Source organism: Balaenoptera ricei, chromosome 3, assembly GCF_028023285.1.
Source record: "Balaenoptera ricei isolate mBalRic1 chromosome 3, mBalRic1.hap2, whole genome shotgun sequence".
Classification (NCBI taxonomy): domain Eukaryota; kingdom Metazoa; phylum Chordata; class Mammalia; order Artiodactyla; family Balaenopteridae; genus Balaenoptera; species Balaenoptera ricei.
In genome coordinates this window covers 175,043,282-175,068,787 of record NC_082641.1, presented here as the reverse complement: position 1 = coordinate 175,068,787, position 25,506 = coordinate 175,043,282, and the positions used below count along the sequence as shown (strand labels likewise).

Genomic DNA, 25,506 nt, shown 5'->3' with positions numbered 1-25,506 from the left:
ACATATATCCCCTCTTTTTGGATTTCCTTCCCATTTAGGTCACCACGGTGCATTAAGTAGAGTTCCCTGTGCTATACAGTATGTTCTCATTAGTTGTCTATTTTATACATAGTATCAATAGTGTATATGTGTCAATCCCAATCTCCCAATTCCTCCCACCCTCCCCTTCCCCCTTGGTATCCATACAGTTGTTCTCTACATCTCTGTCTCTATTTCTGCTTTGCATATATCTGTGCCATATTTCTAGATTCCACATATATGCGTTAATGTACGATATTTGTTTTTCTCTTTCTGACTTACTTCACTCTGTGTGACAGTCTCTAGGTCCATCTAGCTTGATTTTTAATTACAAGAGTTCTTGGACTGTTTACTCACTGTAAAATACAGTTCTCTCCTATAGGAAGAGTAAGGTGGAGGTTCCTCTTGCCCTTTGCTCGGGACCACCTTCATCAGCTTGTGGCTCTTCTCAGATCCTTTTTCTTTATTTTTATGTGTGAATGTCCCCCTCTCCCCCCACGTTAAATGCCATGATTAAGTCTATCTTTTTGTTTTGTTTTGGGTTTGGTTTTTGTTTTGTGTTCTTTTTTTTTTGGCCATGCCGTGCAGCTTGCGGGATCTTAGTTCCGGACCAGGGATTGAACCCAGGCCCTGGTAGTGAGAGCTCTGAGTCCTAACCACTGGACCGCCAGGGATTTCCCAGGTCTTATCTTTGATAGTCCAAAAACTTGCTGGAATGTGTCATGCCTCATGCCAAGTTCTTTGCTGTTTAGTGTCTCGAGGGGTTTTTGCCTTTGTTTTGTTTCTTTAAGAAACTTTTTATTTTGGCATAATTTTAGATCTACAGAAAATAAGTAAGCTGTAAACATACAGAAAAGTTATGAGGATAGTACAGAGAGCTTGCATATACTCTTCACCCATCTTTCCCTAAGGTTAACCTCTTACCTTACCGTGGTATATTTCTCACAGCTAAGAAATTAACCTCGGCATATTATTATTATTAACGAAAGCCAGACTTGATTCACATTTCCGCAGTTGTCCCCCATACGTCCTTTTTCTGTCCCAGGACCCCATCCAGGATCCCACATGGCATTGGGTCATCCCGTCTCCTTAGCTTTCGCCCAACTATGACAGCGCCACAGCCTTTGCTTTTCATGACCTTGGTATTTTATAGACTGTCCCGCAATTTGGGTTTATCTGGTATTTTCTCATGGTTCGACTGGGGCTATGGGTTGTGGGGAAGAGGAACACAAAGATGAGGTACTCTTCTCTTCGCATCCTATCAGTGGTCCATGATATTGATAAAGCTTACCGTGGATGATGTTGACCTTGATCTTCTGGGTGAGATGACATGTCTGTCAGCTTTCCTTGCCACAAAGTTACTTTTTTTTCTCCTTTTTGTACACTATCCTTTGGAAGCATTGAAGATTCTTTTTTTTTTTTTGGCTGTGTTGGGTCTTCGTTGCTGCGTGCGGGCTTTCTCTAGTTGCGGCAAGCGGGGGCTACTCTTCGTTGCGGTGCGCGGGCTTTTCATTACGGTGGCTTCTCTTGTTACAGAGCACAGGCTCTAGGTGAGCGGGCTTCAGTAGTTGCAGCACGCGGGCTCAGTAGTTGGGGTGTGCGGGCTCAGTAGTTATGAATTCCAGGCTCTAGAGCACAGGCTCAGCAGTTGTGGTGCACGGGCTTAGTTGCTCCGCGGCATGTGGGATCTTCCCGGACCAGGGATCGAACCCGTGTCCCCTATTGGCATTGGCAGGTGGATTCTTAACCACTGTGCCACCAGGGAAGTCCGAGTGTTCTTGTTAATATAATTGTTTGAATAGGTAGTATGTCCAACATGGAACCAAGTTCAAAAATACCAGAAAGAATGGAGAGAGAGAAGCTTGCTTCCTGTCCTCCTACTCCTACAGCCGTGGCTAACCACCCTCGCTCCTCTCCTGTGTCCTCCCAGTTTCTCAGTGCAAATGGAAGCAAATACGAATGTGTGTGTATCCACTTCCCTCTCCCGCCCAGCTTAACACCCTGTTGTGAACAACGAGATTGTCACTTAACAGTATTTCTTGGAGATCTTAGTGTATCAGAACAGAGAGCATGCTCATTTTTGTGGGGTTTTTTTCCCCCACCCTAGAGGTATAAAAGTTACATATAGTGAACACACAAAGTTACCACCACAAACAGTATATAGAACACTTTTATCACCCTCCAAAATCCCCCGTGTCCTTTGGCAGTCACCCCCCCCCCCCACCCTGCCCCCACTGATGGGTTCTCCATTCTATGGTTTTGCCTTTTCCAGAATGTCGTATAAATAGACTCATGCAACCTTTTGAGTCTGGCATGTTTCATTCTGCATAACACCTTTGAGAGCTGTCCAGGCTGTGTGCCTTGATAGTTTGATCCTTTTTGTTGCTGAGGAGTATTTCATGGTGTGTCTGGATCACTGGCTGTTGAAGTGTTCGCCCACCGAAGGATGCTGACGGATGCTGGGTTGTCTCCAGTTCTGGGTGATTATGATCAATGCTGATACAAACATTTATCTGCACGTTTCTGTGTGCCTTATAACTATGATGCATTTTGAGAGATTTTGAATTAATTAATTTTTAAAAATTTGGCTGTGCCACGCGTCTTGCAGGATCCTAGTTCCCAACCAGGGATCGAACCTGGCCCCAGCAGTGAAAGAGCAAAGTCCTAACCACTGGACCTCCAAGGAATTCCTTGTTCTTTTTCAGAATTGTTTTGGCCGGTCTAGTTTCTTTACATTTACATGTAAATTTTGGAATCAGCTTGTTGGTTTCTGCAAAAATAATACTTGTGCCTCGGTACATGGAGAGTTTTGCTATTAGTTTTTTAAATTTTTTAAAATTTATTTATTTTTTATTTATTTATTTTTGGCTGCTTTGGGTCTTCGTTGCTGTGCGCCGGCTTTCTCTAGTTGTGGCGAGCTGGGGCTACTCTTCATTGTGGTGCACGGGCTTCTCATTGTGGTGGCTTCTCTTGTTGCGGAGCACGGACTCTAGGTGTGCGGGCTTCACTAGTTGTGGCACGCGGGCTTCAGTAGTTGTGGCTCGAGGGTTCTAGAGTGCAGGCTCAGTGGTTGTGGCGCACGGGCTTAGTTGCTCCGCGGCATGTGGGATCTTCCCAGACCAGGGCTTGAACCCGTGTCCCCTCCATTGGCAGGCGGATTCTTAACCACTGCGCCACCAGGGAAGTCCTGCTATTAGTTTCTGTAACCATTATTATTCCCTCTAACATGGGCGCTGACCTGGACCATTGCAGTCACTTCCTGCTAGGTCCTGCACCTTCCGACTCCACTCCCTCCCCACCCCAGGCTGTTCTCCCTACAGTGGTGGGAGGGAGCCTTTGAAGAAGGTGCCCCTCCTCTGCTCAGAAGCCAACATGGCTCCTAGTTCCCTCAGTGTAAAGGCTAAAGTCCTTGGGAGTTCCCTGGTGGCCTAGCGGTTAAGATTCCCGGCTTTCACTGCCGTGGCCTGGGTTCAGTCCCTGGTCAGGGAACTGAGATCCTGCAAGCTGCACGGTGCGGCCAAAAAAGTCCTCATTATCACCCAGAAGGCCCTGCGTGATCTCCTTACCCTCCTCCCCCTGCCCCATCACCTCTCTCCCCTCACCTCCTCCTACTCCTCTCTTTCTTGCTCTGTTCCAGCCACACAGGGCCCCACACTGTTCCTCAAACATGTTAGACACAGTCCCACCTCAGGACCTTTGCACGTGCTGTTGCCTGTGCCTGGAAAGCTCCTTCCCTCGGATAGCCGTGTGGCTCGTGTATCATCTCTATTGGGCCTCTGCTCAAATTGTTTCCTCCTCAAGAGGCCCTCCCTGGCCGCCCTGCTAAAATGTCCCCACCCTATTACTCCATCCTTTTGCTCTGCTTATTTTTTCCTGGAAGCACTTGTCACTCCGCGTCCTTGTTCTACCTGTTTATTTGGTTTATTATCCTACCACCCAGTAGTAGGTGAGTGCCCTGATGGCGGGGCCTTGCTCCTAGGTGTGCGCCAGCCCCTTGTACTGTGCCTGGCATGTATTAGATGCTCTCGAAATCCATCTCCCTTTCTGTGTAAACTCACCCATCTGCGTCTCCATCACTAAGTGGGACCCACTCAGCAAAGGTAGCAGAGCCTGTTTGGTGCCAAGCTCTGACCCCGGCCGCTACTCACCTGGGGCCAGACAGAGCTGGTCACCACTTGGAGTTAGACCAGTTTGTGTGGGCCAGCAGCAGTTCTTTTTTTTTTTTTTAAATAAATTTATTTGTTTGTTTTTATTTTTGGCTGCGTTGGGTCTTCATTGCTGTACATGGGCTTTCTCTAGTTGTGGCGAGCGGGGGCTACTCTTCGTTGCAGTGCGTGGCCTTCTCATTGTCGTGGCTTCTCTTGTTGCGGAGCACGGGCTCTAGGCGTGCGGGCTTAGTTGTGTAGTTGTGGCTCGCAGGCTTAGTTGCCCTGTGACATGTGGGATCTTCCCGGACCAGGGATCAAACCCATGTCCCCTGCATTGGTAGGCAGATTCTCAACCACTGCGCCACCAGGGAAGTCCCTCAGCAGCAGTTTTTTATCTTAAAGCTTTTTAACATGGACTTTTTCCCTTGTTGGTACATAGGTGGCTCTTGTGCTTTTTGTTCTAAAATAACATCTTTACTGAGATATAATTCACAGACCATAAAAGTCATCCTTTTAAAGTGTACTATCCGGCTGATTTTAGTGTAGAGTTGTGCAGCGATCACCAGTATCTAATCTCAGAACATTTTCATGTCCCCAAAAGAAACTCGGTGCCCATTAGGCAGTCAAGTCACTCCCCACCCCCAGCTCCTGGCAGCCGCTCATCTACTTTCTGTGTGTGAATTTGCCTGCTGTGGACATTTTGTATGAATGAAATCATATGCTCTGTAGCTGTTTGCGTCTGGCTGCTTTCACTTTGCATTAATGTGTTCAAGGTTCATCCTTACTGTAGCATCTATCAGAACTTCATTCCTTTTTATGGCTGCATAATATTCCACTCTATGGTTATGCCACCTTATGTTTATCCAGTCCTCACCTGATGGACATTTGGGGTATTTCCACTTTTTGGCTGTTAGGAATAATGCTGCTGTGAACATTTTTGGACAAAGTTTTGTGGGTGCATATGCATTCATTTCTTCTGGGTATGTACCTAGGAGTGGAATTGCTGAGTCATTTGGTAATCCTTGTGTTTAACCTTGAGAAACCCCCAGACAGTTTTCCATAGTGACTGCATCATTTTATGCTCTCACCAGCATTGTAGGAGAGTGCTGGTTTCTCCACATCCTCGTTAACACTTGATATTATCTGTCTTTTTGAATTCAGCTTCCTAGTGGGTGTGAAGTGGTGTTTTGCTCATTGTGGGTTTTTTTTTTTTTTTCTTATTTTCCTTATGACTAACGAGGAGCTTTTCATGTGCTTATTGTCCATTTGTATATCTTCTTCGGAGAAATGTCTATTCAAATCCTTTGTCCATTTTTTTAAAATAAATAAATAAATTTATTTATTTATTTATTTATTTATTTATTTATGGCTGTGTTGGGTCTTTGTTGCTGCACGCTGGCTTTCCCTAGTTGCGGTGAGCGGGGGCTACTCTTTGTTGTGGCGCGTGGGCTTCTCATTGCGGGGGCTACTCTTCGTTGCGGCACGTGGGCTTCTCATTGCGGTGGCTTCTCTTGTTGCGGAGCACGGGATCTAGGCGCACAGGCTTCAGTAGTTGTGGCACGCGGGCTCAGTAATTGTGTCTCGCGGGCTCCAGAGTGCAGGCTCAGTAGTTGTGGCGCATGGGCCTAGTTGTTCTGCGGCATGTGGTATCTCCCCGGACCAGGGCTTGAACTCGCGTCCCCTGCATTGGCAGGCCGATTCTTAACCCCTGCGCCACCAGGGAGGTCCCCCTTTGTCCATTTTTAAATTGGGTTATTTGTCTTTTCATTTGTTGGTTTGCAAAAGTTCTTTACATCTGGTATCAAGACCAGCCCTTTATGAGATAAATGATTTGCAGATTTTTCTCCCATTATGTGGGTTGTCTTTGCACTTTCTTGTGTCCTTTGAAGCAGAAAAGTTTTAAATTTTGATGAACTCCTGTCTTTGTTTTCTTTTTTCACTTATGCTTTTGGTGTCATATCCAAGAAGCCATTGACCAATCCATGAAGATTTACTCCTATATTTTCTTTTAAATATTTTGTAGTTTTAGCTCTTACATTGAGGTCTCTGATCCATTTTGAATTAACTTTTATATATGGTGTGGGGTGGAAGTCCAACGTCATACTTTTGCTTGTAGCTATCCAGTTATCCCAGCACCAGTTGTTGAACGTTCTTTACTCATTGAATAGTTTTGGCACCTTGGGTTAAAAATCAGTTGGGGAATTACCTGGCAGTCCAGCGGTTAGAGCTCCACGCTTCCACTGCAGGGGGGCACGGGTTCAATCCCTGCTTGGGGAACTAAGATCCTGTATGCTGCAGCACAGCCAAAAAAATAAAAAAATAAAATAAATCAGCTGGCCATAAATGCAAGAGTATATTTCTGGACTCTCAAATCTATTCCAGTGATGTTTATGTCTACCCACATTCCAGTACCACACAGGCTTCATTTCTGTACCTTTGCAGTAAGTTTTGAAATTGGGTAGTGTGAGTCTTCCAACTGTGTTCTTTTTCAAGCTTGTTTTGGCTATCCTGAGTTCTTTGCATTTCCATATGAATTTTAGGATCAGCTTATCACTTATTGCAAAAAATGCCGTTGAGATTTTGAGGAGGATTGCATTGAATCTCTAGATCAATTCGGGGAGTACTGCTATCTTAACAGTATTAAGTCTTCCAGGGAGGAAGGATAAATTAGGAGATTGGGATTAACATATACATACTACTATATATAAAATAGATAACTAATAAGGACCTACTGTATAGTGCAGGGAACTCTACCCAATGCTCTGTAATGACCTATATGGGAAAAGAATCTAAAAAAAAAGAGCGGATATATGTATATGTATAACTGATTCACTTTGCTGTACACCTGAAACTAACACAACATTTTAAATCAACTATAGTTTAAAAAAAAAAAAGTCTTCCAATCTGTGAACACAAGCTGTCTTTTCATTTATTAGGGCTTTAATTTATTTCAACAGTGTTTTTTAGTTTTCAATGTAAACGTTTTGTGCTTCCTTTGTTAAACTTATTTCTAAGTATTTTATTCTTTTCGATGCTATTATAAATGAAATTGTCCCCTTAATTTCATTTTCGCATTGTTCACTGCTGGTATGTAATAATATAACTGATTTTTGTATATTGATCTTGCATCCTGCAACCTTGCTAAATTTATTACCTCTAATTTTTAAAAATGTTGAGAAATCCCAGTTGAGATTTCTATAGACATGATCATGTCATCTGTGAATGGTTTTCCTTCTTCCTTTGGATGCCTTATTTCTTTTTCTCCCTGACTGCTCTGGCTGGACCCTCCAGTACAATGTTGAGTAGAAATAAGGGTGGGCATCCTTGTGTTGTTCCTGATCTTAGAGGGAAAACTTTGAGTGTTTCGCCATTAAGTGTGATGTTAACTGTGGGTTTTGTGTAGATGTCCTTTATCAAGCTGAGAAAGTTCCCTTCTATTCATAATTTGTTGACTGTTTTTATCACGAAAGAGTGTTGGATTTTATCAAATGCTTTTTCTGCATCTACTGAGATAATCATACAGTTTTGTCACTTACTGTATTAATATGGTGTATTGTATTGATTGATTTTTCCCAATTTTGGACCAACATTGCATTCCTGGAATAAATATCACTTGACTATTGCACATAATTTTTTTTTTTTTACTTGGGTGCGCTGCACGGCTTGTGGGATCTTAGTTCCCTGACGAGGGATTGAACCTGGGCCCCCAGTAGTGAGAACGTGGAGTCCTAACACTGGACCGCCAGGGAATTCCCGCGCATAATTTTTTTTTATGTTGCTGGATTTGGTTTAATAGTTTTTGTTGTTGATTTGTGTGTGTGTGTCTTTGTTCATAAAAGACGATTGATTTGTGGTTTTCTTGTGATATTTTTGTCTGGCTTTGGTATCAGGGTAACGCTGACCTCATAGAATGAGTTAGAAAGTGTCCTGGTTTAGGGGAAGAGTTTGTGAAAGACTGGTATTAATTCTCTCCTTGTTTGTTAGAATTTACCAGTGAAGCCACTTGAGCCAGGCTTTTCTTTGTGGGAAGATTTTTTAAAATTAATTAATTAATTAATTATATTTTTGGCTGCGTTGGATCCTTGTTGCTGCGCGTGGGGTTTCTTTTAGTTGCAGTGAGCAGGGGCTACTCTTCGTTGCGGTGCGCGGGCTTCTCATCGCGGTGGCTTCTCTTGTTGCGGAGCATGGGCTCCAGGCGCGCAGGCTTCGGTAGTTGTGGCTCGCGGGCTCTAGAGCGCAGCTCGGTAGTTGTGGCTCACGGGCTCTAGAGCGCAGGCTCAGTAGGTGTGGCACACGGGCTTAATTGCTCCGCGGCACGTGGTATCTTACCAGACCAGGGCTGGAACCCGGGTTCCCTGCATTGGCAGGCGGATTCTTAACCACTGAGCCACCAGGGAAGCCCTGTGGGAAGATTTTTGATCAGGAATTCAATCTCTTGTTATAGGTCTATTCATTTTTTTTTTTTTTTGAGTCAGTTTCAGTAGTGTGTGTCTCTCTAGTAGTTTGTCCATTTCATATAGGTTATTTAATTTGTTAGCATAGTATTTCCTTGTAATCCTTTTTATTTCTGTAAGGGCTAGTAATATCCACTTTTTTTATTCTTAGTTTTAGTAATTTGAGTCTTCTCTCTGTTTTTCTTAGCTAATGTAGCTAAAGGTTTGTTAGTTTTGTGGATCTTTTCAAAGGACCAACTTTGATCTTACTGATTTTCTGTATTTTTCTATTCTCTATTTCATTTATTTCCTCTCTGATCTTTATTGTTTTCCCTGTCTGTTCACTGTGGGTTTGGTTTGCTCTTCTTTTTCCAGATTCTTAAGTGGAAGATTAATTTTTGATTTGAAATCTTTCTTTTTTAGAAAAATTTTAAAATTGTTTTTAATTTTAAAAATTTAATAAAGCTTTATTGAGGTATAATTGATATATAAAAATCTGCAATCTCCTTCTTTAATATATAGGAGCTTACATCTGTAAATTTCCCTCTGTACTGCTTTAGTTGTATCCTATAAGATTTGGTATGTTCTACTTTAATTTTCATTCATCTTAAAGTATTTTCTAATTTCCCTTGTGATTTCTTCGTTGACTCATTCGCTGTTTAGGAATGTATTGTTTAATTTCCACATGTTTGTGAATGTCTCAAACTTTCCTTCTGTTACTGTTTTCTAACTTGATTCCATTGTGGTCAGAGAACATACTTTGTATGATTTCATTCAGTCCTTTCACAATTAATCAGTCTTGTTTTATGACCTCAAATATGGCCTATCCTGGAGAGAATGTTCCATGTGCCCTTGATAAGAATGTGTATTCTGCTCTTGCTGGGTGGAGTGCTCTATACGTGCCTTTAGGTCTTGTTGGCTTATGGTGGTGTTCACATTTCTGTTTCCTTGTTGATCTTTTGTCCAGTGTTCTATCCCTTTTTTTGTTTTTTTTTTGTCTGCGTCATGCGGCTTGTGGGATCTTAGTTCCCTGACTGGGGACTGAACCCAGGCCCCACGCAGTGAAAACGTCGAGTCCTAACCACTGGACCGCCAGGGAAGTCCCTATCCATTACTGAAGGTGGGGTATTGATGTCTCCAGCTGTTATTGTTGACTCGGCTGTATTTCCCTTGCCCTGTGCTTTCTTTAGGGCTGTGTAGTATTCCTCAGTCCCACTAAATCCAGTCACTCTCCTGCATGAGTTTTTTTGGTTTGTTCTTGTTTTTTAAGTTGAAGTATAGTTGATTTACAATGTTGTGTTAGTTTCAGGTGTACAGCAAAGTGATTCAGTTATACATATAGTATATATTCTTTTTCAGATTTGTTTCCATTAGAGGTTATTACAAGATATGGAATATAGTTCTCTGTGCTATACTGTAGGTCCTTGTTGTTTATCTGTTTTCTATAGTAGTGTGTGTATGTTAATCCCAAACTCCTAATTTATCCCCCCCACCCTGACCCCTCTATCCTCTTTGGTAACCATAAGATTGTTTTCTGAATGAGCTTTTAGGTTGTTTCCAGTTTTCTCCTCCTGACAGAGCCTTGGGGGTCGACCAGCTTGCACATCTGCTAGGCTCAGGGCTGATCCCTGGAGGGGGGCTGCTGTGTTGGAGACGGAGCGGATTTAAGATCATCTTGTCAGAGACCTTCTGGGGGTGCCACGGAGGGTCTGTGGTGCCAGGGGGTGACACCCCCCTCTCCATCCCCATCACCCTTGTGAACTGTCCTGTGGAACAGGGCCCTACGTGTGCCGGGCATTGGGCTTCATGTGACTTGTCCTAGTCCTGCCAATGACCTGACGGGGTGGGCACTGTTATTAGGTCCATTTTACAGATGGAGAAACTGAGGCCCGGGGAAGTCATGACCTTCACCCAGGTCCCACAGCAAGGCTGTGGCTGAGCTGTCTGGCTGCAGACTGTGCTCTCCAACACCATGCTCGGCTCACCTGTCTCCACAGGCAGCCGTGACTGGCCGTCCTGCCTTCAGCATTCAGGGCTCCTTTCCATCTTCATTTCCGGATGTGTGGTGTGGTGACTGGGATGGTGCCTGGCAGTAGGGACAGGAACGAGTCCAGCTGGATGGGTGCCTCAATGGTTGGGGAAGGGGGGTGTGCTGTTAGCTGTGAGGCTTTGGTCTGGGTGACCTGACCTCTCTCGCCTCAGTTTCCCCATCTGAGAAACGGCGTGGGTGAGAGTGCCCGTGAGAGTGAAAACAGGGACTTGCGTGCGCAGAGGCCAGCGCAGGGCCTGCATGTCATACCCCAGAGATGCCAGCCGGGCTTGCTGTTTGCTCCTCAGCAGGCATTTATTGAGCACTTGCTGTGTGCCAGACACCGGCAGTGAACAAAGCAGACAAGCATCCCTGTCCTCACGGGGCTGACGGTCTGCGGGGGGGACCAGTGAGCAGGAAGGAAGTGTGGAGAGGGTGCAGAGCCCGGCCTGGGGAGGCGGTGAGGGCGGCCTCTCCCAGGAGTTGCCACCCGGCCAGTGTCCGAAGGAAGAGTGGAGGGCGCTCTGGCATGTCTGGTGGCAGAGCAGCCCAGGTGGAGGCCTCAACCAGCAGGGCCTTGAGTTGGGAGAGGAGGGAATGGTAGGGAGCAATGGGGCGCTGGTGCAGGCAGGGCCTTGTGGGCTGCGGGGAGGACCTGATTTTGTCCCGGGGTGTGTGGGAAGCTACAGGTGGGTTTTAAGTGCGTGCGCAGCGTGATCTGACTTGCGGTTTGAAAAGCTCAACCTGGCTGCTGGGCTAAGAACATACGGGGCTGGTGGAGGGAGACAGGGTTTGGGGAGTGTGGCTGTGACCCAGGGGACTTAACCTAAGGATGTTGGGACCGAGCAGGAGAGAAGGGGATGCATCTGGGTCTGTTGAAGGCAGTGCCGACAGGATTTGCTGAGAGGTGGGCCCTAGGAGGTGGGAAATAGACCACCCAGGGAAGGGCGGGAAGCCCGTCCTGTCTCGTGTGACCCTGTGCCCCTGGTCTGCCTTGAGGGTTCCTCACAGTGTGGCACCCCATCACGCTGGCAGAGGCTCTGGGAAGGAGACGGGGTGCGGAGGGGTCCACTTATCCCCAGAGGCCAATGCCCACCCTCTTGCTTGAAGGAAGCCTGCAAGGAGGAAGGTTCTGGAATGCTGACAGTGGGCTGGGGCACCGCCTGGCTTTCCTTTCCATGTATTTACCAACACCCTGCCCCTGCGTTCGGTTGGGCCCCCCTGGGTGGCGACGTACGCAGAGCTAGAAATCCACATGTGGCTGACCACCGTCCAGGGGCTGCAGATTCGCGGCGAGCACCCACCACCTCCCCAGCACCTGCGATGTCTCCTCCCTCCCCCAGCACATCCCATCTTACGGGTGAGGACACCGAGCCCGAGCCCGGAACATGAGTGACTTTGCTGCCAAGGTCGCACGGCGAACACTGGGCAAGTCAGGCCACCTGCTGCAGTGTAGAGCTGTGAGGAGGTGTCAGAGGGACGCCCGGGAGGGTAGAGTTGAGAGCTCGGCTCCCCAAAAACTGGTGGTTTCCCCATCACCCTTGAAAATGTGGCTTGGCTGACCAGTTGCTTTGGAGCCTCAGTACAAATGGAAAGTTATGAATTAGTGGGAATTCCCTGGTGGTCCAGTGGTTAGGACTCTGTGCTTTCACTGCCCAGGGCCCCCATAAGACACACGGTGTGGCCGGAAGAAAAAAAAAAGTTAAAGTTACAAATTAGTATTTCCCTGTTATAAAAGTTATTTAAAAAGTTATAAAAGACCAAAATCCAAATCACATTGGAGACTATAAGAAACAGAAAGTTTTCCATTCTCACTCCATAGACGACCTCCGTGAAGGGCTCAGGGTGTCACCTCCAAACTTACTGTCCCTACACAGGCAGGAAAAAAAAATGGAGGACACAAACTGTTCTGCATGTCACACTTTGCTTTCAGCACTACGGCCTGGATTGCTCCCTGGGCCAGTTCCAAGGTTGATTTAGCCAGTTCCCTGCTGATGGACCTCTAGGTTGTTAATGGGTTTCACTCTGGAAAGTACTGCCGCAGGGAGTGGCCGTCCTTGCAAACCCACTCAGGAGAATGAAAACCCGGTGACGTGGGGCAGGAAGTGTCAGAAGAGGACAGTCAGGCCTCTCAGAGGAGGTGACATCTGAGTTGAGTCCTGAGTGACCAGAGGAAGCCAGGATTATGGAAAGGCTCCGGGGAGAAGGTCATTCCAGGCAGAGAATGAGCATGTGCAAAGGCCCTGATGCAGGAATTGCTTTGGCTTGCTTGCTGTACCTTGACCACCAGTGTGGCCAGAGGGAGTGCGCGAAGTGAAGGTGGGGGTGAGGGAAGGGAGGTGACGGGGTGATTGCTCAGGGCCTCGGAAGCCACAGGGAGCACTTTGGCGCAGATGAGGGATGTGATCTGACTCATACTGTGTTGGGTTTTTCTTTGACTGCATGGGGCAAATGGTCTCTTTTGGGCACCATGGTAAGAACTTTTGCAAACCTTCCACTCTACCTTACCTCACTTAACAGATGAGGAAACTGAGGCACAAAGATGTCACCCCACCTGCACAGGTTGTCCAGAAAGGATTCCAGCCGGGGTCTGAAAGGCCCAGAGCCAGGGCTGCTATATGCTGTGGGCCACTTCCTGCTTTTGCTCCTGGCCTGGCTGCCAGATGAGACCACAGAGCAAGTGACACTATGGCTGAGTGCCTGGCCAGCGGCTGGTGAACCTGCAGGATTCCTGAGCAGGGAGGAGCCTGCTGGGAATTTTGTGAAGAGTGACACCTGGAAGTGAGATTATGAAAGCCGGCGGGGGCGCCCACAACCTATCCCATCGTCCCATCGCCATCCGAGCCTCAGTCTCCTCATCTGTACAATGGCAGGTTTGGTCCTTCGTCCCACAAGCATTGGTCCCCTGCCTCGTGCCAGGCAGAGGACCCTTTCCCCGTGAGGCTGCCACTCTTCTAATGGGCGGGTAGGTGGGAAAGGATAAACCACAGCCATGTGAACAAATCAGTAAACTAGAAGGTGGCGGTTATGAGTAGAATTGAGAATTGAGCAGGATGGTGGGTGACGGCGGGGAGCTCCTCCCTATGAGGGGTGGGTGCAGGGAGGAGACCGTTTGGCCAGGAGTTGCCAGCTGGCCTTGTGAATGCTGCAGGGAGAGGGTTCCAGGTCTAGGGAGCAGCCCGTGCAAAGGCCCTGAGGCACACTGTGCCTGGTGTGTTTGGAGAACATGGAGGAGGCCAGTGTGGTAGGAACGAAGTGATTGAGGGGAGAAAAGGAGGAGGTGAGGGCAGGGAGGTGACTGGGAAGATCACGCAGGGAGGGTCACGTGGGCCGCAGGGAGGACTTGAGCTTTTTTTTTTTTTTTTTCCCTTGGCCAAACTTCATGGCATGCAGGGTCTTAGTTCCCCAGTCAGGGATCAGACCCGTGCCCCCTGCAGTGGAAGTGCGGGGCCTTAACCACTGGACCACCAGGGAAGTCCTCAGGACTTGGGCTTTTAACCTGAGTGAGGTAGGAGCCCTGGGAGGGCTCTGAACAGAGGGGGTCATGCCCTGACTTGCGGTGGACAGCCTGAGAGGCAGTCCCTGCACTGGTCCAGGCAGGCGCTGGTGGGCCAGGCTGCAGGCCTTGCATGTGGAGAAAAGTAGGCCCATTCAGGCTCCATTTGGAGGTGGAACCTGCAGGACTTGCCGCTTGGCGGGGTGGGGGATGGGAGACAGGAGGAGCCCCTGGTCTGTGGTCTGAGTCAGGGGCATAATCACCGTACCTGGCCCTTGGGGGGACCACAAAGACACGGTGGCACCTGCCTAGGGACACTGAGTGCAGGCTGGGCTCCAGGTAACCGATGGTTACTGTTGGATGGTATCGAGAGGGGACGTGGACGAGGCAGGGGCCAGGGCAGGGACCGAGGGGGTGTGCACAGGCCGGATGTTGCGGCCTCGGAGACTGAGCGATGATGACCTCTACTTCTGTTGTAGCAAAACTACAGAGGAGTCCCCCCAGGCAGGTGGGGGTGACTGGGGGCTCTGCCTCCTTGGTGTCCCACCCAGGTTCCCATCCTGATTCTGCTCCTTCCTTGCTGAGTGGCTTTCACAGGTCTCGAAACTGAGCCTTAGTCTACCCATCTGTGAAATGGGGGTATTGACCCTGACATCATTCCTTTGGCGTTGCTAGAGGGTTTACTGAGATGTTACCTAAGATGGGGTTAGAGCTGGGCCGGGTGGGCGGCCAGGGTATGGGCTCTTGTGAGAGCCTGAGAGAGTCGGCCGGACATGACCCTGGGGCATGTGCTCCTGCCCAGGGGCTCTTCCTGTGGCTGGCATTGTGTGAGGTCTCCCAGCCCCACTGAGGCTTTGGGTGACCCCTTGAGGAACTGATGAGGAGGAGGGGATCCCAGCCCGGGGCCCTTGCCTGGGCCCTCACAGGCTCTGGCTTCGGGCTGACTCATCCTCTGCCGGCTTTTGTGTTTGTTTTCCCTCTCCTGGGGTTTTGGTCTCCTTTGTTCCTGCATCTCCACCCTCCTGGGGACTGCAAGTCAAAGTGCTCCTGGAGAGGCCTTGTGCTCCATTCAGAAGACAGTAAATAAACAGCCTGGGCTTCTGAGTGGCCCACGGTGCCACCTCCTGTTGCGCCCTTCCCCTCCCTGCCCCCTACTGCCTTTCCCGGAGCCCTCATCACCTTCTAGGGAGAGGCAGCCCATTTTAGAGCCTGGAAACTGAGGCTCCAAGAGGGTGAAGTGACTTTTGCCAGGTCACGTATCCCGGGGGATGGGCGGCATCCTCCCATCCCACAGGTGGCTGGGCCAGTGCCCAGAGAGGACAGAGACCTGCCCAGGGTGGGAGCAGATCTGGGCTTTGAAGCCAGGCCGTCTGGCTCCGGCGTCCATGTTCCTTCTGTCCATTCAACATTTAATGAGCACCTGCTGTATGACAGGCTCTGTTCTAGGTGCTGGAGATCCAGTGGTGACCAGTTTAGGTGAAGAAGTCCCATCCTGACACAGGACTAGACCTCCACTGGAGGCCAAGTTGGTGGTAGTGGGAAGGGGCATGCATTTGGGAGGGAGAGGTGCAATCCACTGCATCTGCAGAGCCTGAGAGGAAGGCAGAGGGAACAGCCCTTGCAAAGGCTTGGAGGCCAGCAGTGCAGGGAAGAACCCAGAGGCTGGGGCCGGCGGGAGGCGGGCGGCTACGAGGGGGCAGCCCTGGCGGGGGGGTGGGGTGGGCAGGTGGGGGACCCTGTCAAGCCTGGGATTGGTCATGTGACCTCTGCAGGAGGGAGGCTTGGAGGCCCAGGTCTCTGTTTTAGGGGGATAACCACATATAGCCTGGGAGGAGCATGGGTCAGAAGCCTGGGACCAGGGGTGGGCCCAATGGATTAGAGGCCAGGGATGGTGGTGAAATGACCGTAGTTAACACTTATTGAGCACTTACTGTGTACCAGGGAGCAGAATAAACCCCAGATCCTGTTCTGGGGAGCTGACATGGGGGTGGTGAGGGGCAGACAAGAAGCAGATAAGTGACATACAAGGGGTTAGTGCTTTGGAGAAAAATGAGGCACGGGAGGAAGATGGGGGGCGTTGGAGCTGTGAATGAGGGTGGGAGAAATCTCCCTAGGGAGGTGTCGTTTGAGCCAGAGCTGTGGGGCGCGAGTCATGGGGGGCCTGTTTGTCTGCTACCTAGCTGCCCTCTGAGGTGAGAGGAGTTTCCCCATTAATAACTAGGAAACCCAGATCAGAGAGGCTGGGAAGCTGGCCCAAGGTCACACAGTATGCAGGGCCACCTCGGGGCACAGTGGCCCTTGTAGCAGCTGGGAAGAGAGAGGAGGGGGTGGGCACTTTGAGTCAGAGGGAGGGACTTGGTGACCAGTGGAATGTGGGTGGGGTCAGGGAGGAGGAAGCTGATGACAGGCTTGAACGTCGCCTCCTGATAAGTGGACAGTCAGTGTTGCAGGCAGAGCTGCTTGGGGGAGGCGGTTTCCTTCCACCACCCAGGCCACGAGGGCCCCAAGAGTGCTCCCGCTTCTGGGTGCCAGGAAACCCTGTGGGTGGGCCTTACGGCACAGCCGGGCAGGCCCCTCCTTACTGAGCCCCTCGGAGATTTCTGGGGGGCTGCTTTTCAGGGACTGTTGAGGCTGAGGGTGGGTGTTGCAGTCCGGCGGCTTCTGGATACACAATCGGACGGATCTCAGGGCTCCTGGCACTCCCAGCCTGGCGTGCCAGGTCCCACGCACCTGCCCAGCCTTCAGCCTTCTCCCCCTCGGGCTCTTCCTCCTTCACCCTCCACTTGACCTTCCCACTCACCACCAAGTCCCAGCCCAAGTCGCAGCCTTCCCCCGCGAGGGCCCAGAGCGCTCATCACGCTGGCCCTCGTGTTCCTCTGAGGCTCGCATTGTCCGTTGTGTGTGGTGTCACCCTTGTGCTCACGGTGCCTGGGCCCCCTGGACATACCCAGAGCAGTCACAGGACAGCACGTGTCAACACCAGTGGCAGAAAGCCTGGTCCTTGCCGGGGAGATGCCTGTAGCTTCCACGGCAGACATGCAGGCCCAGAGGCCGGGGGCCTTGGTGGTCAGAAGCTCAGACCCCACAGGTTTCAGTCTACACTCCTGCCACCCCTGGCTGCCAAGTGACCGTGGGCAGGCGCCCAACCTCTGGGCCTAGTGGCCTAGTGAGCTCCGTAAAATGGAGCTCACAGACCACCTTGTTGGATCTTGTCATGGTTAAATGGGTTAAGTGGCACGGAAAGTTCTCAGCTTTTTGCCTTGCGTACAGGGAGTTCTCGACAACTGTTAGCTACTCTTAAAAAAAAATTTTTTTGGAGTCAGTCATCCATGTGGATGATGCAGAATTCAGAGATGTTCCAGAACAGTGCAATGACTCTTCCCCCCAACCCTAACCCCCTGCAACAGGCCCCAACCACCCTGGGCTCTGTTTTGAGGCTTTTTATTTACTTACAAAACACACTCTTCCACACCTTTTGTTTTCCTCACTTAATACACCCGGAAGGAAGTTCCGTGTCAGGAGATAAAAAGCTCTTTTTTGTTGTTGTTGTTTTTGGGTGTGTGTGTGTGTACATGTGTGTGTGGCTGCACAGTGAATGGGCCATAATATAATTAGTCTCCCCCGTGGGCTTCAAAGTTCTTTACCTCTGAGCTATTACTGGGAAACTAGTAAGATTATAATGTTTCTGTGGGCAAATTTTAATGGAGTGTTCTCTCTGTGCTTTGTATCTGAGTCTTCGCAAGTGCGTGTTCCTGGACCTCCTTGTGCTTGTGACCTTGAGATTGAATTTAGATATGGTAAATTGTCCTAATCTTATATGTACACCTTCATTTTTAAAATAAATGCATGCACTGGTCAGATCAAGATAGAGGGCGTTGTCATCACCCCACAAAGTCCCCTCCTGCCCCTTCTAGTTGGTTACCCCAGCGGGGACCAACTGCTCTGATTTCTATCAGCAGAAACTAGTTTTGCCTGTTCAGGGTTAGGTCTGCCCTGTGACTCAGCAAGAGAAACAAGGGCATATGTCAACAAAAGGCACAGATAAGAAGGTTCATAGCAGCTTTATTTGTAACGGCCCCCGAGCTGGAAAGACAACCCCTCGCTCCCCACCAAAAGCCTCATCAGCTTGCGAGTGGATGCACAGATTGTGGACCGTCCACGCGGTGGCGCACGGGTCAGCAAGGAAAAGGAACCAGCCCTGATCACACACGACAGCGTGGAGGAGCCTCACGGGTGGGACATTGGGGATTCCATTCACATGCTGCTCCTGTCTTGTTTGGTCACTGACCAAAGCCCTCTTACCCCCATGATGTGTCTTCTTTGTCCCCACCCACAGCGTCTCACGTGGTTCCCATCAGGAGGTTGGCACTGGTGTCCCCAGCACCTCCAAGGTGCTCAGTAGGTGTGAGTAATACTTGAGTGAACGAGCTTGTGACCTTGGCCAGGTCACAGATCCTTGCTGCTCCTCAGTCTTCTTATCTGCCAAATGGGAGAATGGGAGTCACGCTCAGGGTGTCACGCTGCGTGAAGCAGGTGTGAAGTACTCCGAGCAGGGCAGGGTGGCCCACGGGTTCTTCGTCATCCTCAGGAATGAGGCTCCATGGGTAGCATCCGAGGTGTGGAGGGTTGACCATGCCGCCAGGGGCTGTGGGCTTCATCCCCCCGGGGCTTGTGCGTGCCCTTGGGGCGTTCTTCCCTCTGTTTTGGCCCTTCCCTTCCTGCATGGGTCTTCTCCACCCAACCTGTTCCCCAGTCATCGCTGGCTGTCTCCTCAGCTCTTCTCGACTCTCTCCAGTGTCTGTCGACTGCCCTCTGTGTCCCTGCCATCCCCCAATCCAGCCCGTCATCGCTCGCCTTGACCAGTGCAGTTGCCTCCTGCCTGCCTCTTGGCTCCCACCCTCACCCCTGAAGCTGCCAGAGGGGTCTTTTATTTTATTTAGTTTTTATTGTTTTTATTTTTTGGCCATGCCACGTGGCATGTGGGATCTTAGTTCCCCGACCAGGGATTGAACTTGTGTCCCCTGCATTGGAAGTGCAGAGTCTTAACCACTGGACCACCACCAGGGAAGTCCCCAGAGGGGTCTTTTAAAGACACATACCTTTAAAAGCACACAGGGTTATGATCTGACTGTCCCTCAACAGTGACAGCAAGTGGCCTTGCTCTAAGAATGACGACCAGCCTTCTCCCCGTGACCTCCAGCACCACCGTCACCCGACCCCTCTCTGGGGCCATTCACTCGTCCACTCTAGCGCCCCACTCTGCTGCTCGCAGCGGCACCCCCATAGGACCTCCAGAGCCGATCTGCCCCTGGGATGTCCCTCATCTCACAGGCCGACCTGCTGCGTGGTCACTGCCGTGTCCCTGTGCCCAGTCAGAGGAGGCGCTGCATAAGCGTGGTGGGACCGCCCGCCCACAGGCCGATGGGGCGCGACCCTCATAGTGCATGGCGTGCGGTGAGGGCGTGCCTCCTCCCTCATTCCGCCCACTGGGCTAACAGGTTCCCAGGGGTTCCGACACCCAGCCCATGCTGAGAACCAGCAACCTCCTCTGGGGCTCTCGATACAGGTAGGGTGCCCCTGAGACACTGGTTGTCACAGTTCTGGGGAGTGGGGTGGCACCAAGGATGCTTGCCTGTATGAAACACACCTGCCCAGTGTTCTGCACAAATTTCAGATAATCCGAATGTTTATCTGGGTGCAAAACTTGTTTAAAATTCCCTGAGCCTAGAACCTTTCTCCATTTTACATGGAACAACAAAGAATCCTTTGCCTGGCTTTGGTGATCTCTGAAAATGTTGCTGCCTCTATGCCTGCCTGGACCCCTGCTCTTTTGCTTTCCTTTTTTTTTTTTTTTTTTTTTTTTTTTGCCGCGCCCATGCGGCTTGCGGGATCTTAGTTCCCCCACCAGGGATCTAACCTGGACCTTCAACAGTGAAAACGCAGAGTCCTAACCACTGGACTGCCAGGGAATTCCCTTGCTTTCCTTTCTTAATGGTCCAGGGTGGCTCCCGGCTTTCCCACTTTGCATGAATCCAGGTGTATTAGTGTAAGTCAGTGCAGGTAGTGCCTCTGTATTTCCATAATGAAATACATAGCATATATATATATTTTTATTAAACAGCTTTATTGAGGGATCATTTACATGCTAGGAAATTCACCCATTTCAAATGCAGTGATTTTTAGTAAATGTACAGTAAGTATTAGTAAACAGCACTACAGTCCAGCTTTAGGACATTTCCATCACTCCAGAAAGCTCTCCGCTCTTAGTTTCCCACCCCTGGGGCAACCACTGATCCACTCCCCGCCTCTATCGATTTGTCTTTTTGGGACATGAAACACATCGTGTTTTGTCATTAAATATTTTCCTTTTATTTTAGTCTTTATATCATATGTATGGCATTCTATTACTTTAAAAAATGTAGGTAGGAAATGTACTGATCTGGGGACTTCCCCGGGCAGTCCAGTGGTTAAGACTCCACACTTGCACCGCAGGGGACATGGGTTCGATCCCTGGTCAGGGAACTAAGATCCTGCATGCCACACGGTGTGGCAAAAAAAAAAAAAAAAAAAGAAATGTACTGATCTCTTTTGGGTCTGGGGGTCCAAATATTTGGCAGGGAAAGGGCTCTTTGGGCATGCTGGGGCCGGAGCATAGCCAGCTGGAGGGAAATGGTTCCGTTTGTCGCTAACCTTCAATCCAGCCCCTCTCCCATTCCTCTGTGGCCTCAGGACCCTCCAAGGCCAGAGCGTTCCCTGGTGCCCTGCTGGGGCTGGTGTCTTTGCTGAGATCACCCAGATTGCAAGAGGGGATTGCTCCACTCCATGTGGCCACACTTCCTGCCCCCTGCAAGCCGGCCTCGTGAGTAATTTCTGACCCTTTCCCCTCCCACAGGGACTTCCTTCCCCGAGGTTCAGGAATCGTCACTCGGCGGCCTCTCATCCTGCAGCTCATCTTCTCAAAAACAGGTACGACGGGGTGGCTTGTAGCCCAAACAGGAAACGAACGTGGATGCGGTGCCCAGCGGGAGCCAGGGGCCTTCTGATGAGTCTCGGGTCCTAGGCTGCCGTTTGGGTTTGAATTCACTTTTTCCTTATCTGCAGGGAAGCTGAAGCACAGTTCATTGAGCACCCCCACCCACCCCCAGCATCCTCAGCTGTGACCAGGCCGCCAGGTGCCATATTTCTGGCTCTATCGTAGATGACACGTTTCTGCTGAACACTTGCAAAATCAATAGCAGACATTGTGACATGTCAACCCAAAATGCTTCAGTGCATCTCCCTTTGCAATAAGGACACTCTTTTAACACTCACAGAACCACACCCAAGAAAAGGCATCATTTCTGCCTGTTATCTTACACCCAGTCCATACCCATGTTGCCAATTGTCCCCCAGATATCTTCCCTGGCTGGTTCTACAGCTGCTCTGATCAGTCCCACACTACCCTTCATTGTCGTGTCTCCTCTTTTGATTAGAGCAGCATCCCCACCGTTTCTTTTTAAACTACAACACTGACTTTTGGGAGAGACCCGGCCTGTTGAATATAGAATGGCCCACATGTAGATTTTTTTCTGTCCTCCCCTCGGCGGCCTCCGTTCTTCCCACACAAGTCTGACATAACATGGGCATGTCTCACAGCTTGAAACCCACTTGGCTTCCTTGTAAAGCATCTCAGGTCAGAGGCTGGAGGGGGAGAGGGGAGCCGTTGGGGGTGGGGCCTCTCTTCTCTCCAGAGCCCCCAGGGGTCTCCGTGCTGCTTCCCCACTGACCTGGAATGTCAGCCATGGTCCGTTCCACACTCAGTGTGCCAGCGTCACCACAGGCCATGTTAAACACCCGCACTCTGGGAAGGCAGCTGACATATTCCCATTTTACAGATTGGGAAACTGAGGTTTAAGCAGGTTACCTGCCTTTCACCTGGGATGAGTACCCAGGTGGGGTCAGACCTCAGACTCCACTCTCAGCTGGTTCTAGTCCCTTCATCGCACCTTCATCCTCCGGGCCTTCACCCAATCCGCCTGCAGGAGGGCGGGACACCAGTGAGAGACGGCAGTTGATTGGTCCAGCGCCCACCAGGGGCGAGCCAATGGGCTGCCTCCTCTGGGTTCAGGTGTCCAGTCAGCTGTGCCAGGAAGGGCAGCGGCAAGGCCGCAGGTTTTCAGATGTCTGCGGGATCAGAGTCACATAGGGCTTGGCCCGTTGGGTTTCTGTTTCACATTCAGTAGGTTGGTGGAGGGTGGAGGGGTGAGAATCTGCATTTTTAATGAGTTCCCAGGTCATGCTGATGCTTTTGGCCCCTGACTACATTGGGAAAACCTCTGCCCTGGTGGGTGGGGGCTGAGAGCTAATACTGCCCAGGTTCAGATCCTGGCTTTGTAGCTTACTGGCTGTCTGGCCCCTGGGGAGGGACTGCTGCTCACAGCTGTGTTTCCTGTCTGGACAGTGAAGATAATAATAGTACTGCCTTTGTCGGTTGCCATGAAGACCGTATTATTCAATACACGTACAGCCCGTAGAACAGTGCCTGGCACGCTCCAGGCCCTTGCCGAGGGGTGCCATCCCAATGGCTGTGGTTTTGTGCTTGCTGCCAGCCTGTTTGGGGACAGCTTGCTGTTTGGGGAACAGGTTGGCTGGCTTCCTGCAATAGAAGGTCTGTGGCATTGTCGTGGCGGGAGGGGTCCCCCGTCACCTCCCCAGTGGCTGTCACCCAGCAATAATCCAGTGGGCACTTGCTGCATGCCACAAGCTGGTGCAGGACTGGGGCACAGTGGTGAGCAGGACCAGGGATGCTGCCACCACCTGTCACCTTGCCTCTTGGTACTTCTTTTAGTGCTGAGGGACAGTGTAGGGGGAGACTTGGGTCGAGAGCAGGAGGGAGACACATAGACGTGGCCCTCACCAGATGCGAATATGTGTGGTGGTGGTGGGGTGACTCGGTCCATCGGTTGGGAGCATCACAGGGCTTCTCGGAGGAAGTGATGTTTGAGCTGAGGCTGACAGGTGCTTTGGGGTGTGTTGCGAGAGGGGAAACTCTCCCTCCTAGCAGAGAGTGGTACGTGTGAACGCCGTGAGGCAGTGATGCCCAGCGTGGCCTGCTGGAGGAACTGAAATTCCTTCTGACAGGGGAGAGAGGAGAAGCACGTGACAAGTGACAGCCCTGTGGGAGCACATCTGCCCAGCGCCTGCCCCGGAGGATGCTGAAATCTCCATTCCTGTCACCCCGCTTTACAGAGGAGGGAACTGAAGCTTCCAAGCCACTTGCCTGAGGGCACATGGGAGGGCCATCTTGAAAGCCCAGTCTTAAACTCGTTCTGGGGGAGTGTGGCCTTAGGCCGAGGTGTGGTTTGACCAGATCCTGTGGCCACTGGTGGAGAAGAGACCACAGGGACCAGCTCTGGGGCAGGGGGACCCAGGAAGTAGGGATGGGGTGGCAGCCGTGAAGATGGAGACGTATAGTTGCATCTTGTTGGGCTGGGGCTGGGGGTGTGTGGGGGGGAGAGGGGTCCAGGGTGTCCCATGTGGGAGTGCTCCTTGCTGTGTCCCAACTTGCACACTCTCCCCCCACAGACCATGGCATTCCCAGTCTCTCTCTCTCTCTCTCTTTTTTTTTTTTTGGCTGCGTTGGGTCTTCGTTGCTGCACGCGGGCTTTTTCTAGTTGTAGCGAGCGGGCGCTACTCTTGCTTGCGGTGCACGGGCTTCTCATTGCGGTGGCTTCTCTTGTTGCGGAGCACGGGCTCTAGGCACACAGGCTTCAGTAGTTGTGGCACGCGGGCTCAGTAGTTGCAGCACGCGGGCTCAGTAGTTGCAGCACGCGGACTCTAGAGCTCAGGCTCAGTAGCTGTGGTGCACGGGCTTAGTTGCTCCGTGACATGTGGGATCTTCCTGGACCAGGGCTCGAACCCGTGTCCCCTGCATGGGCAGGAGTATTCTTAACCACTGCACCACCAGGGAAGTCCCTTCTCAGTCTCTTAATGTCCCAAGCAGATGTGAGCTGGGCCTTGGCCGATGCCAGGGAGGCAGCGTGAGCACTCCGAGGGTCCCGGCCCTCCCTGAGCTCAGCCTGTTGGGTGCAGCACACGCGGGGTTGCTATGGTCCAGCTGAGAGGGGAAAGCACAGGGGACTGTGGGAGAGTATACCAGATATTGAATCTACTTTGGACCAGGGGCCCGGGGAGAACATTCTAGGCAGGGCAACAGCCGTGTTGTGAAGCTGTGAGGTGAGGCTGGGGAGGGCCCGGGAGGCAGGTGGCACATCCTGGCAGGTGTGATAACGGGTTCAGGCGTTGGGAACCCGAGTGGCATTCAGGGTGTGGAGAGACCGGCTTAGCCCATCGGCTGTCTTGTGGAGGAGGGATGGACAGGCGCAGGAGTGCAGGTGGGGAGGCCAGGGAGAGGTGGGCCTGGCGCCAGGTGAGAGGTGTTGGGGCCTGGCCCAGGGCGGTGCTGTGGTGGTGAGGGCAGAGTCTACAGTGATCTCGAGGTGGGGAGTCCAGGTGACGGTCACCAAGGCACCAGGGCTGGGGGTGACACTGATAAGAGGGAGGAAGCTGAGCGCAGTGTGGGACTTGGTGATGGCTGGGGCTTTAGAGCTTTCTAGGGGCTACGCGGGGCTGCACTGCTCCTAGAGATTAAAGTTTTGTTCAGGTGCTTCTCAGGGAAAGGACTCCAGAGCCAGGTTGCCACCCCCTCCTATCCGCGACGTCGGGCAAGTAGCTTCCCTCTCTGTGCCTCGGCCTCCTCATCTGTAGAATGGGGGTGGTAGTGGTGTCTCCCTCGTGGCCCTGGCACCCCAGGGGTCTGTGGTGTGGCTGTCGCCTCCTGTAGGGTCTGGAGTCCCTGGTACCATACGTTCCTAATTCTCTGACTTCTGCAGCGCCCAGTGGCGCCCTGCTTCTCCTCGTCCAGGTTGGTCTCAGTGAGCCATGACTTTCAATTGGCTTAGTTTAAAAATTACGGCAGACCACAGCCACCAGGAAATTTGGTGGCTCGCGGGGGAACCCTACTCCTCCTTGGGAACCACCCCCGGACCTCGTAAACCCTGGGTGCTGGGGACTGTTCTTGTGTGGAGTGTGCACGAGCCTCCCCTCCCAGCCTTGACCTTGGCCGGTGCTCACAGGAGCCGGAGAGGGGGTGTCAGGGCTTGGCTCTCAGCCTCCTTGAGGCTTCGTGGCTCCCATGGGGCCTTGCTGGCCTCTGGGACCTCACCTCCTCCTGGTGCTACAATCTTCCTCTTCATCCTCAGGACCAGCTCGATTGTTCCCACCTCTGGACCTTCACCCTCACTGTGCGTCCTGCCTGGAACACCCTGCCCCATCCTCCTCCTCCTCCCCCTCCTCCTCCCCTGGGTGAGACCCCCCCCAAAGCCCCTCCACCCCCCCACCCCA

General features: G+C 51.1%; 1 protein-coding gene across 9 annotated transcripts in view; it reads left to right on the top strand.

The window, feature by feature from the left end:
- Window positions 1-25,506, top strand: part of DNM2 (dynamin 2) — a 91,358-nt gene that overhangs the window by 11,253 nt on the left and 54,599 nt on the right. For all 9 annotated transcript variants that reach the window (XM_059918433.1, XM_059918432.1, XM_059918430.1 and 6 more), the window contains exon 2: window positions 21,017-21,090. In XM_059918433.1, coding sequence (XP_059774416.1) covers window positions 21,017-21,090 — 74 coding nt within the window. The remainder of the gene's footprint in view (window positions 1-21,016; window positions 21,091-25,506) is intronic.